The sequence below is a fragment of the Microplitis mediator genome, chromosome 7 (assembly GCF_029852145.1).
Source record: "Microplitis mediator isolate UGA2020A chromosome 7, iyMicMedi2.1, whole genome shotgun sequence".
In the NCBI taxonomy this organism is placed as follows: domain Eukaryota; kingdom Metazoa; phylum Arthropoda; class Insecta; order Hymenoptera; family Braconidae; genus Microplitis; species Microplitis mediator.
In genome coordinates, this window is record NC_079975.1 from 9,869,618 (window position 1) to 9,882,726 (window position 13,109).

The window sequence follows — 13,109 nt, forward strand, 5'->3', positions numbered from 1 at the left end:
TGTTTCAAGTGAAATTTTTTAAAGTTCCATTTGCTTGAATTTAACAAACCGAGTTAATAAATTGTAACTATATAGTTACTGCGTAAAAAAATCGTGAGTGAATTTTTAATCCGAATTTACCCTGTCACTTAGAATTCCGGAATTTAAAAAAAAAAATCACTTTGCGAACGGAGAATATAAAGAGTTTTTGTCAGTAAAGTGATTTCTGAGTGAGCCTGGATTTTATTTTAATTCGCATTAACTATAAAAACGGATTTTCAATGTTGTAATAAATTTTCTATATATAAAATTTTGACTTCTTATATTTTCAGCAAATATTTTTTGCGAATAAAGAAAAATTTATTTGAGCCAAATAAATATATTTATTTGACTGAACAAACTCATTCATTTCACTCAAATATATATTTGTCTGTAGCTAACAAATGGCGCTACAGTGCCACCATTCAAATACAGATTTGTTAACTATAAACAAATTATTATTTCATTCAAATGAACCATATCTTTGTCTCAAATAAGTATTGATTGGATCCATTCAAATATGGGATTTATTTGCCTGAAACAAATCTTATTTGGCTCAAATAAATTGTTCTCTCAGTGTGGATTTCATTAATTTTTGAAACAATAAAAAATTTTTTTTTTTTGTATTTGAAATACAGTTCGACCTTCGATACTCAAAAAATAAAACTACTTTTTATTTTAGCATCGCTTAACCGGGAAAAATTTTATAACTAGTTCAGGTGTTATTGCAACACTGTTTTCGGTGTTAAATTTAATACTGATAACTTTAACTCCAAAGTAGCGTGGGCTTACACCGTTTTTTTTTTACATTGTATCTATAATTTTTTAGTGTTATTATTCCTAAATTTTTTTCGCTTATTTAGTATAAAAATATGACTAAAAGGTTAAAGCGTGGGAGTTTAAATACGTCAACGTTAAATAATGACAATTTTATCAACCGGTTTGCTAAGAGTATATCGAGTGTTACTTTTATGAATCTATAATATACTGAAATTAGTTTTATTTTTTAAATTTTTAATCATATGCAAATGATTTATACATAGAATATGTTAAAGAATAAGTAAATCAATTATCTTAAATAATATAGCAAGATTGCAAAATCAAACTTTATGAGTCATAGTCACTCTTGGGCGTTTAAATGCGGGCACTTTTATTTTAGAGATTATAACCATGGTAACAATCTACGCTGCAATAATTTTTTTTTCTAAGCCGATCCGTAATAATATAACAAATAAATGATCATAATCTCTTAAATAACAGAAATAAAATAATAAAAAAATATTTTATAAAAATAGTTAAGTATAATAAATATAATTTTTTAGTTTGAATGAGTTTTATTGTGTGTTTTTACCTCTCTCGCTCGGCTGCTTTCGCTCGGTGTTCCGCTTCATGGCTGAGTCTCTCCAAGGCCGCAGCCCTTTCCTCGGCTTCCTCCAGGGCTGCAACAGCTCTGGCTCTCTCTTCTCGCAACTCAAGTGATCGCCTTTCCAACTCAGTTCTTTGTGCCGAAACCAATTGCACCTTAAGTAAATAAATAAATAAAAATCCATTTATAATTAAACAGATTACTCAATAAATAATATAGATTATCATCGTAAATATTTTAATAAATATAAGTAAAAATAAGTGAAAATAATTATTACCTCATCTCGAAGGATTTCAAGACTACTGACGTGATCCTGAAGAGTTGTATTTCGTAATGTACATTTATCTCTAAGTAATTTTATTTCAGTGACCAATTGATCTTCACTTTTAGCTGCTTCTCTTAATTGATCCGCAAGCCGAATATTTTGAGCTGTCAGTTCACTAACTAAAGTTGCTTGTTCCCGTTCTGCTCGCCTAGCACGTTCACTTTGTTCTTCTAGTTGACTTCTCAATGTCTCAACGTCTGATTGTAATTCCAGAGCACGTGCTTCACTCTCACCTTTAGCTTCTTCAAGTCTTCGACGTAGTAAATGCCTTTCTTGTTCCAAACACTGAAATTATATAATGATAAATTTATTTACTATTTTCATTACAAATTAAAAAAAAAATTAATCATTACACTAATCTACACTAATAAAATTTAAATTATTTTAATCTAGTATAAAATCAAAAGTATACAATTATTGTAATGTTTGAACAAGCATAAATAAAATTTTTATAAACAGAATTAAAAATAGAAATTGAATCATATTGAAAATCGCTGAATTGTCACATTTTTCTGAAAGAAATTCAAATTTTTTCGAACAATTCAGTTTTAAGTTAAATAGGTTGCAAATACACAGTAAAAAACGAATCGTCAAAGTGTAAAAAAAAGCGTGTGTTAAAATTCTGAGTGTTGAATTTTTAACACTTTGGGGTGTCAATTTAACACACAGTATTTATTTTTTGTGAGCTGTCGCAATCGATTGATTTTTTTAACACACAAAAATTTTATTTTTTACGAAAGTAACACTTTTTATATGTTACTATCAAATCAACATACGGAATATGTTAAAAATAATCTCGACCATCACAAAAGAATTCTTGAAAAATTTTTTACTTTTAACATATACGCGTGTAATTTATAAATAAGTGTAAAATGTTCGATTTTATTTTGATTTTATACTTTCTTAAATTCATATTATATTTTAAAATTCGGTCATAGTTTTAGTCTGATAATTCAAAAATAAAATTAATGCCTAAAAATTGGAACTGCAGATTATATATATTTCGTCTTGATCAGATTTTTAAATTAATTAGTTCATTCAGAAATGCACAAACTATATATTTTTTGTTAAAAATGTTATCGATTTTCAAGGATAATTGTCATGGAAAATCAATAAGAATTATTACACTGTTACACGAATATCAATTTTTCTCATAATTTAAAAAATTAAAGCATAATCTTTATTGAACGTACAACGTAATCACTTAAAAATATATGCTCTATAATAATGATATTGAGTCAGATTTAAATTCAAAAAATTTCTCAAATACAGTACTAACTTTTTTTGTAAAAACCGTAATTAGTTTTTGATTATTGCAAGTTTATTAAAGACTTGCTATGAAATTTTCTCATTTAAAAACTATCATACATGAAGAAAAAAGAACCTTAACTTAAAATTATGGTTATTCAAATAACTATCAACTTTAAAATTGATATTTTTAAAAATGAAATGACCTATGGACAATAAAAAAACAATCATTGATGTGAAATAAAAGAAAATAGTTTGAGTTTTTGATTTTTATGACATCTATGACTTGGAAATTTAAAGTGATGTAAAAATGAAGCATATAAATTTATAATGATATTCATATTTTATATTGATGACAGATTTGAACTTGTTAATAACTTCAGGTAATTTGCTTAAAATTTTTTGAAAAATTTTGAACAGTGTATGTTTCAATAATACATCGATTTATAAGTACTGAAGTCATCAAACAGTTGAGATCATAGGTAATTAATAATTATTGTAAAAAATGAAGTCATTGCCGAGTGAATCAGATATCTTTAAGCAAATAAATAAATTAAAGATTCATTACTATGGATATGATGTCCACGCCTTTAAAAAATTCACGTGACTAGCTTTCCAAGTTATTGCAAGTACTTTTTTTTTTTACATTAAATACTGTCAAGGATTTTTACAAATCGACATAATGCTTTAAGGTACCAAATTATGTTATTTTAAATAATTGTGATTTGCGAATCGTTTGGTAAAAAAAAAAAAAAGAAAATAATAATACATAATATGTGATTTGATAAGTTTGTAATACTGCTTACATAGATTTACTTGCGGTGGTTATTCATGCGAAAACGTAAAAATGGAAAGGAGAACTCGAGATTGAGACTATGCTATATAGGTTTAAAGAAGGTGAAACGCGAAGGTCTAAGAATATTATTACAAAGAAAGAAACATCTCATATTTTTTCATTGTTGACATAATTTTTTTTTTTCACTCCACAATTAAATGTAATTATTAATAATTGTTATAATTTTTATTGTTCATATTATTGTTTAAATATAATTAAAATACACAAAAGATTAAACTTAAGTTTTATAGTCTTCATTACATTTTTATTTACTTTATTTTATTTCCGTAGACATGTAACATGTAATTAATGTATTTATCGCTAAAAAATATTACGTTAATAAAAATAAAATGATACTTAGACATAAATATATATTTAATAAAATGTTATACAAATATAGAAAAAAGGAAATTCGAAAATTTTTTAATTAAATAAACTACAAAAGCAAAAGGCTTGACTATATGACGGGTTTCCTATATTAGATTGATATTTTACGATTATTTCTATTACATATATTATGTACAACGTAACGATTCATATATCTATCTATATAGAAAACCCTTTGTTTTCTCCTCCCGGTTGTTAAGTATTGTGCAAGCTCGTGGTGTTGAAGTAACCAATTAAAGTAAATATATATGTGGTTATTCTCATTATTTTTTTATTTTTAAATTAATTATTTATTTCTACTAATTTTGCTGGTAACTTTTTTACGTTATGCCATGTAGAGCTATAATTTAACTCTCGCTAAATACAAATCCACTGACCCGTGTCAATATTACGGCTCTTATGAATAATATCTAATTAACATACGTATGTTAAAATAAAACACAGGGGAAGGGCGGGCAAAACAGGACCGATAAGAAAATAATGGATTTTTGTGGATTCAGTTACGCTGGATGTTCTTGTTTTGATTTCTATTTGAAGTAATTAAGGGGGTTCCCCCGTGTGACGGTCCGCTTTATAAGCGTTTTTGGGGAATTTTTTTTTACGATCAATGAAAAAATAGAACTTTGGGTTTTTTTAATCAATTATTTATTAATATTTCAAGAGTCTGTAAAACAAATTTCAAATAAAAATCTTCATTACAACGTAAATTGTACCGCTCTGGAGACACCCGCCTTGAAAAAAAAGTACGCTCACTTCATCCACGATTCCGGCTCATCGGCTTATCTGAAATAAAAAAAAAAAAAACGGCGATTCAATCTGTAAGCCTAAATACATCGAGTGAACTAGAATCATTTGCAAATATTAAAAATTGGATTTTTAGCAGACTTCTGAAAAAAAAGTTTCAAATTTCGTGATTTTTTATTTTTCCGTTACAAAAAAAATAGAAATACTCAGAATTTTTGGATGATTCTAGTTCACTCGATGCATTTAGGCTTACAGATTAAAGCACCATTTTTTTTTTTTTTTTTTTTTTTTTTTTTTTTTTTTTTCAAATAGGCCGGTGAGTCGGAATCGTGGAAGAAGTGAGTGTACTTTTTTTTGAGACGGGTGTCTTCAGAGCGGTACAACTTACGTTGTAATGAAGATTTTTATTGAAAATTCGTTTTACATACTCTTGAAATATTATTAAATAAATGATAAAAAAAACTTTAAGTTCTATCTTTTCGTTGGTCGTCAAAAAAAAAAAATTCCAAAAAAACGCTTATAAAACAGACTCTCACACGGGGGGATCCCCTTAAACCTAATTTTCAATTGCCATCTAAAAATTTTTTTTCTGGGCGGGCAAAACGGATCACCTCCAAAAAAAGTAAAAAACTTTTTTTTTTATTTAAAAGAAATAGAACATTGTTGTACAATCCAATCTAAGTGAAAAAAGAGATTTACATTACAATAGTTAATGAAGACACAGCAAAAAAAAATATTCAAGTTAAATAACTTTTTTAAAATTTAAATTCAGAAGAGGACACGGCCCGTATTTTTTGTGGCCAACGATTCATTGAGTCCACTGATTCGTGGACTCGCAGTGCTGAAGTTGTAATGAGTGGGCCATGATACATGTGCCAATGTTCATAATGACAATATCGAATTTATCTGTAATTACTATATTATAGTTTGATCTTTAGTTTTCAAGCTTAACATTCCTCAAAGTTTATTCTATGAAAAAAAAGTTTCAATGACCCTTTATGACTATAGCCTATAGACAGCAAGAAAACAGGGTGAAAAGACAGCACAAAAACTCTCTGAAGTGTAGAGCCGGAAAAAAGCAATAATCAATTATACTAAAGAATATGAACTGCAAATGATAAGACTAGCAGATAAAGAGAAATACAAGATATTTATGAATAGAAAGAAATTGTTTCTTATAAAATAAAAAAATATATATGAAAAAATCAAAATGTTGTACAGTTAAGAAAGTAAATAAATAAATGTAAAAAAAATCAGTTTTAATGATAAGAAAATTATCTGTAAAGAGAATGGGTTTTAACTTAAAAATGATTTTAAAAACTACAATTCTCGGAAAAAATTTGAGGACTCTCAACAATGTGCAAAAATTATAATATGAGTCATAAATACCAATTTAAAAAAAAATTTCTCTTTACCAAATTTGTGGGGTAGTCCGTTTTGCTTCCCCTATATAAATCAAATATTTGCTTGATTGTAAAATCATGAAAGTTAATAATTGTTATTTTAAAAATGAGGTCACACTCAACGAGAAGGTCAAACGTCTGTTAATTTATACACTCGTCTATGTATAGATCTTTTGTGTATATAATTTACTATTGTATGCTTTGTAAAATTTTATCAACAAAATAAAAGCTCATTAATTTGATGAATAACAATTATTTATGTATTCATGATTTTGATTTAGCGATAAATGATAATGTCTGAAGGTTATAATTTATAGACAAACAAATTTTTATTTAATAACTTACGCAGAAAGTTAAATTTTCATGACAATAAAATAATTATGTTTGAGTTGTTAAATTTTTAATTTTATTTTCTCTGTTTATTTTATTGCACAAACAGGTTTGTCTGGTGCTACTGTTTTACTGTATTGACATTATACTTTTTATAGGCATTAGGTCACAAGCCAAGTTAAATAATTATAAATTAACACTACAGAGTAACGGGCATAACTATAAAACTACTTTTTATCCGGGTGTAATTGAGAACGCCTTGGCAATGTAATGACACTGATCTATATATTTTATTTCTAATATGTTATATAATAGTATAATAAAGCATTAATTGGGTTTTTATTATTTATAGGCTGAACAAAAATTAATTATAATAATTACAGCATTACAAATAATTAATTATCAAGTAATCAGTAATAAATATGACTCCAAATAGTAAATCCACTATCATAATTAACATTTCTTAGGTGAATGCTACGAAGCCGACAATTTGTTAAGGCTATAAGGTAAGAGGTCCAGTACCCGATCAGGGAACTAGTACACAATCACTCATGTATTTATGTATCTATATTTACTAAATTCTACTAAATATGGAGTGCTGATTAAGCTGATCAGAATTTTCTCGATTCAAATCGAGTAATTTGAAAAGTTACAAATAATTCAAAAACTTTCGGAAGATTCTAAAATTAACGAATAATTTAAAACGTTACGAATAATTCTGAAATTCGAATCGAATAGTTGTATTCGATTTGAACCCGATTCGTACACTCCTAGTAATTTTTTATTAAAATACAATCCTTTTTGATTTGTCAACAGTGTCGCATTTAATATATATCAAATCAATACTTCTTATAATAAATCATGAAAATATATTTCAATACTTTAGAGTAAAATTAGCTTATAATAATTAACGTTAGTGACAAATGTCAACTCAAAGACAAATACAGATGTCAGAAAATTTAATGAAAAATAAAAATAATATAAAAAAAAAAAAAAATAACGGTAAAGTAAATAATTATTTTAAAAATTTCCAGGCTTACACCTCAGATATTATACTATATATGAGAAATTTTTTTTACAAATCATCAACTTCCGGTAGAATTGACTAAAGTAATCTACAAGCACCTACGGATTTTTATATAAATTTAATTAATTGCATTCATTAAACAACGAGGCAAAAAAATTATGATTTATTTTTCTTGAAGATGTATGCAATTATGATCTTGCAAATAAAAAAAAAGGAAAGAGGAGACCAACTGTGAAAGCTTAACTTATAAACTACCTCAAATTATGTTAATTAGTCACAAAATAATTACAAAAAAACACACAAAATAAAAAAAGTGCATTTGTCTTAGTCGCAAAATAATCAGAAATAACTGTAACTATTCCGTATTTTGCAAATTACGTAGATATCAATCTTGATTAGCGAGTGAGTTACATTCTAAACATTTGTAATTAGCAATTCTACTAACGAGCTACACAAATTACATGGGAAGTAATTATAATGACGCTTGACAAAGATGACGTTGACAATAGAAATAATTAAATGCTCTGTGAATTTTTTATGTCATAGTATATTTTTACAGTTTCACTATTTTATATTTTTCATGCGCTTAGATCATAAACGTATACTTGTATTAGCATATATTTATTTACCACAAACACAATAGTATTTATAAAGATCTTCATGCAAACATAATAATAAATATATAATGAATTTACATGTTGTAATAAATTTTTTTTCGCAAACTTGTTAAAAAGTTGTTCAATGACGGAAATGAATAATTTTGTCTTATTGCAATAATTCATAAACATAATATATTCTGATAATTTCATCGGTATAAAAGAGAAAATTAAATATTTTTCATTATTCTCATTAGAAGCATGGAATAAATAAAACTTTAATTCTCATTAGAAAATTCATTATTCATGTACGTGGAAAGGAAATAAATTTTGTTGTTTAAATTTTGATGTTTTTTCGAACACTTTTTTTTTTCTAGTTTACCAAAATTTGATGAATTACATCTTCATTTTTATTTGGGAAACAAAATTAGTATATTATTTACTACATTCGGAGAAATATTGATTTTAAAAACTTCTGTTTGAAATAGTAATGAAGAGTCTAGAAGTTTATTTGAAACTCCTCTAAATAATATAGTATCTTATACATCTTGTGGATACATCTCACTACAATTTCATGATTTACTATAAAAAGTAACGATTTATTATATATATTCAATGACACTTTTGATCAATCGAACAGAATTGTATTTTAATATAAAATTTGTGAGGCTAACTTTAGACAGTTATCGGAAAATTTTTCTGGCATGGATTACATAAAATATTATAATAATCAAAAATTTACAACACTGATACAAACATTATGAAAGAAGAAAGTTTCTAAAGCTGAAAAATTATTTTATTTAAAATTTTTAGCAAAATATAAACTTGATTATTATTATTTTCTGAATGGTTAAAAAAAAGTATTTTATCGAAGAGAACATTTCTTCAGATCAAAAGATTATTTTATTGCAAAAATTTAATGCAATACTTTTGTTATATAACAGGAATTTAATCTCTCCTGATTGAAGATAATCGAGAAAAAAATATTTCATTTTTTTTTTATATGAAGCAATAAAACATGATTCTATTTAAAATCATTCTACTCCAATCACTGAATTTTCGTCATAAAATATCGTCACTATGTTTGAAATTAATTACGAATAGTTGCATTTTTTTTAAATAAAAAATTTATTGAATCTAAAATTACGTAAGAAATTATTTCTTGACACAAAATTTTTGTTTCTATTTCAAAGCTCATTTTTTTACTTAATTAATATTTCAATAAATACTTCAAAACTCATAATTTTGTTTTTTCTATAAAATGTCAGAGATTTAAACTATCGTATGAATTTTTATTATCAAAAAAATTTTATAATCAAACATTTTTTTAAATGATTATAGTTTGCAATAAAATTTAACACAATCATAAAATTATTTCTTATTTTATTTGATATAATAGACGTTAATAACGATGTTCAATTGACTATAATTTATAAATTTTTAATCAGATATCATTTGTAATATAGTTAATAATTTTATTATTATTACGAAAATCAAGATAATCTTTTAGAATTTATAAAAAAAAAAAAAAATAGATATTAATAGCGATAGAGTAACAAGCGATAAATCTCGAGATTTTACTTGTTTCCTTTTCATTTTTTTCTACATAATTCTGGCTATTTTATTTTCAACATCAGGCTTGATCGTGAAACGGTCATTGCTTCTCGGTAGAAAGTAAAATTACTCCCTATGCTCTAGTCTAATCGTTACTCTGTGAAGCACAATCGTTACGAATAATAACTGTTTTTATTATTCAGCGTGTAAAATTAGACATATATGTAGCATTTTTGTAATATATGAAATCATAAGATAATTATTGTTTTTTGAATTTGAATATGGAAAATTTTTTTAAACATTTATAATATTACAAAGAATCAAAATTTTAACTCAAATGAAATAATTCAATTAACAAGTCATGATTTTTCTATATTTTTAGTATTATTATTTTTATGTTAAATTAATTTTTAAAGAAATGGAAAATAAACGATATACATATGAAGGAGTTAGAAAACAAGGGGTATAAGTGACAAAAAAAATTTTATGTTACTTATGTCTAAAGAATACACCACTAACTGGTTAAAGTCAACCTCAAAAGATTTTATTTTAAAATACAAATCTTTTTGATTAGTCAAAAGTGTGATTTCATATATATTTAATCAATAGTTTTTACATTAAATCATGAAAATTTAGGGAAATTATATACTCTCGTGTGTTGGTTACACTCGCTATGTTCGTGCTGCCAAACCCAAACTCGACTATAATACCGATTTCAGAAGATTTATAATAATATACTATTTGATATGAGGAAAATATTATTTAGTTGAAGTATATTTTTACTATAATTAAAGATACAACAACTTGGTAGATTAACATCATACATATCATTAAGAAAAGTTTTTTTTTTCAGCAAGGTAATTACAAATGACCTAGTACCCGATCAGGGAACTAGTACCCGATCACGCAATGCATTTGTATATCTATATTTAGTAAATAGACATATCGAAATACATGAGTGATTGGGTACTAGTTCCCTGATCAGGTACTGGAGGTCTCTTACCTTATTGAGAATGATATATTGGGTGATAAGGGATGAAACAAGACGATTTGAAACTAGGGTGAAGTTGGCTGCCCGAGCCGCAGGCGAGGTCTGACATCACCCACAACACTGTGCAGAAACAATTGTGTTTCTTCCCAAGGGATTCGCTAGCAGTTGTTTGCAGCATCAGCTTGAAATTAGCTTGTTTCGACTCGCTTTAGAGACATTGCAACTTTAAGTCTGGGTATCATGAAAAAGTTTTTTTTTCAATACAATGAATGCGGCTTAAAAAAAGTCTGCGTATTGACTTTGAAATTACTTTACTGATAAAAAAACTCTCTCATTTAGGGGAGGAGGAGGCAAAGTGGGCCCCTGGGGGCAAAGTAGGCCCCTTAAAATTTTCAAAACTTTAAACAATATGGGGACAAAGTGGGCCCCTCAAAATTTTCTGTACGCCAATAAATTCGGACGGATAATAAACTTATCGAAATTTCTTATATAATGAGGGCTAAAATAGACCACCAAAACTGTTCATTAAATATAATTTATTAAGAAAGTTAAAGATAATAAAATTACGTCTTAAAGTTATATCGCAGCAGACTATTAAAATGACTTTGATGTTATTAAAATACAATTGTTTTATCGTTATTTGCAGATATCACACGTGCAAAGAATAAAAAATATCAATTCCGAAATTTTTTGGAGGGCCCACTTTGCCCCTATTTTTCAATTTTTCAATTTTAATGGACGCAGCATAATGAAGTGAAAATAAGTATCAAGGGTCTAAAAAGAAGTAAACGGGTAAAAAAAATTAATGATATTATAATTATTTCCCTTAAGGGGCCCACTCTGCCCCCCTTTCCCCTACTTCGTCCATTGATTGACTTTGGATTAAGAATTCACTCCGAATTTACTCTCGATATTTAACAACAGGCTGTATGTAAAGAAACTGATACTGAATTGATATGTCAAAATAAATGTTAGAATTTTTAGTCATCAACAATTAACAGGCTTCTTCACATCAGTATCAGATTTAGATCCTCATCAATTTATATATAATGTATGTGAGATTAATTAAAAGTCGAATAAAATATAACGTTTTTATAATAAACATTAAAAAGTCAGCAATTACATTTAATTACACATCCATAAACTAAGCATTTGCAATCAGAAACTGGAAATGATTATAGAAAACAATCGAAATCATGCGAAAGAGTTAAGAAATTTTTATTTATTTTTATTTAATAGGTTTATAAAAATTAAGTTAAACAAAAAGACTTAAAAAATAAACTTTTGTTTAAATTTCCTAGGGTTACTATTTTGCAAAAATTTGTAAATAACAAAATACATAATCTTATAATCGACTTGTTTACAATAAATAATAAAATAATGAACCTTTCATGGTTAATTTCTTCATTAAATTTATAAAATTTACCTCTTTAAATAGATATTGCACATTCTCTATTGTAACATCTTAACTCTTTTTTCTGTTCTTATGATGAGAATTTTATTTGCCACGAATTATAATCGAATTAACTTTTAAATAAAAGTTATTACGTAATTTAATAATAAAAAAATATTCCGTAAAATTAATCTTTTTTTTTTATTTTTTATATTCATGCTTTTAAAATTGGATAAATATTTCTTTTAAGAAAAAAAGTGAAAATAACTTTTAAAAAAACTTGTATATTATAATCTTGGCATAAATTGACTTATAATAAGACTAATAAATAAACATTTTTACGAATGCTTAATAAAGGCTTCAATGATATTGTAGACTACTAATTCTCACATTATCGAGTAACATTAATATGCTAATATTGTAATGATAATTGATCTTAATTATACAGAATATTAAACGCCTCTCTCTTTTAAAACCATAATTCACCTTCACTCTTATAAGTATTTTTAAGTTTTAATTTTTTTTTTTTCAAATTATTCATTACTTTTTTTTATTGATTGATTGATTTGTTTTTTTGATTTTTTAAAATTATACGTTCAAAAATAAATATTCCGATAGTAAAAAAATTTGTAATTTAGTCTTTCCTTTCTGGGCAAATGTATTTTTTTTATTACACCCGTACATGAAGCTCTCGTTTCAAACCGTAATTTAATATATCGTGTTGTATATATAGTAAACAACAGAATAAAATGTAGAATAAAAAACTAGTAGCTTGTATGTGATGACCACATAGAGTGATGTACTTTCTCATTTGTGAATCTTAAATGTTCAACAATTCATTCTATAGAAAATAAAAAATATTTAATTTTACAGCCCATACTCCAATTAGTCA

General features: G+C 26.0%; 1 protein-coding gene across 1 annotated transcript in view; it reads right to left on the reverse strand.

Moving 5' to 3' along the window:
• LOC130670829 (bicaudal D-related protein homolog) overlaps nucleotides 1–13,109 on the reverse strand; it is a 38,949-nt gene that overhangs the window by 11,229 nt on the left and 14,611 nt on the right. The window contains exons 2-3 of the mRNA XM_057474387.1: nucleotides 1,662–1,994; nucleotides 1,370–1,539 (exon numbers count right to left, since the gene is read on the reverse strand). Coding sequence (XP_057330370.1) covers nucleotides 1,370–1,539; nucleotides 1,662–1,994 — 503 coding nt within the window. The remainder of the gene's footprint in view (nucleotides 1–1,369; nucleotides 1,540–1,661; nucleotides 1,995–13,109) is intronic.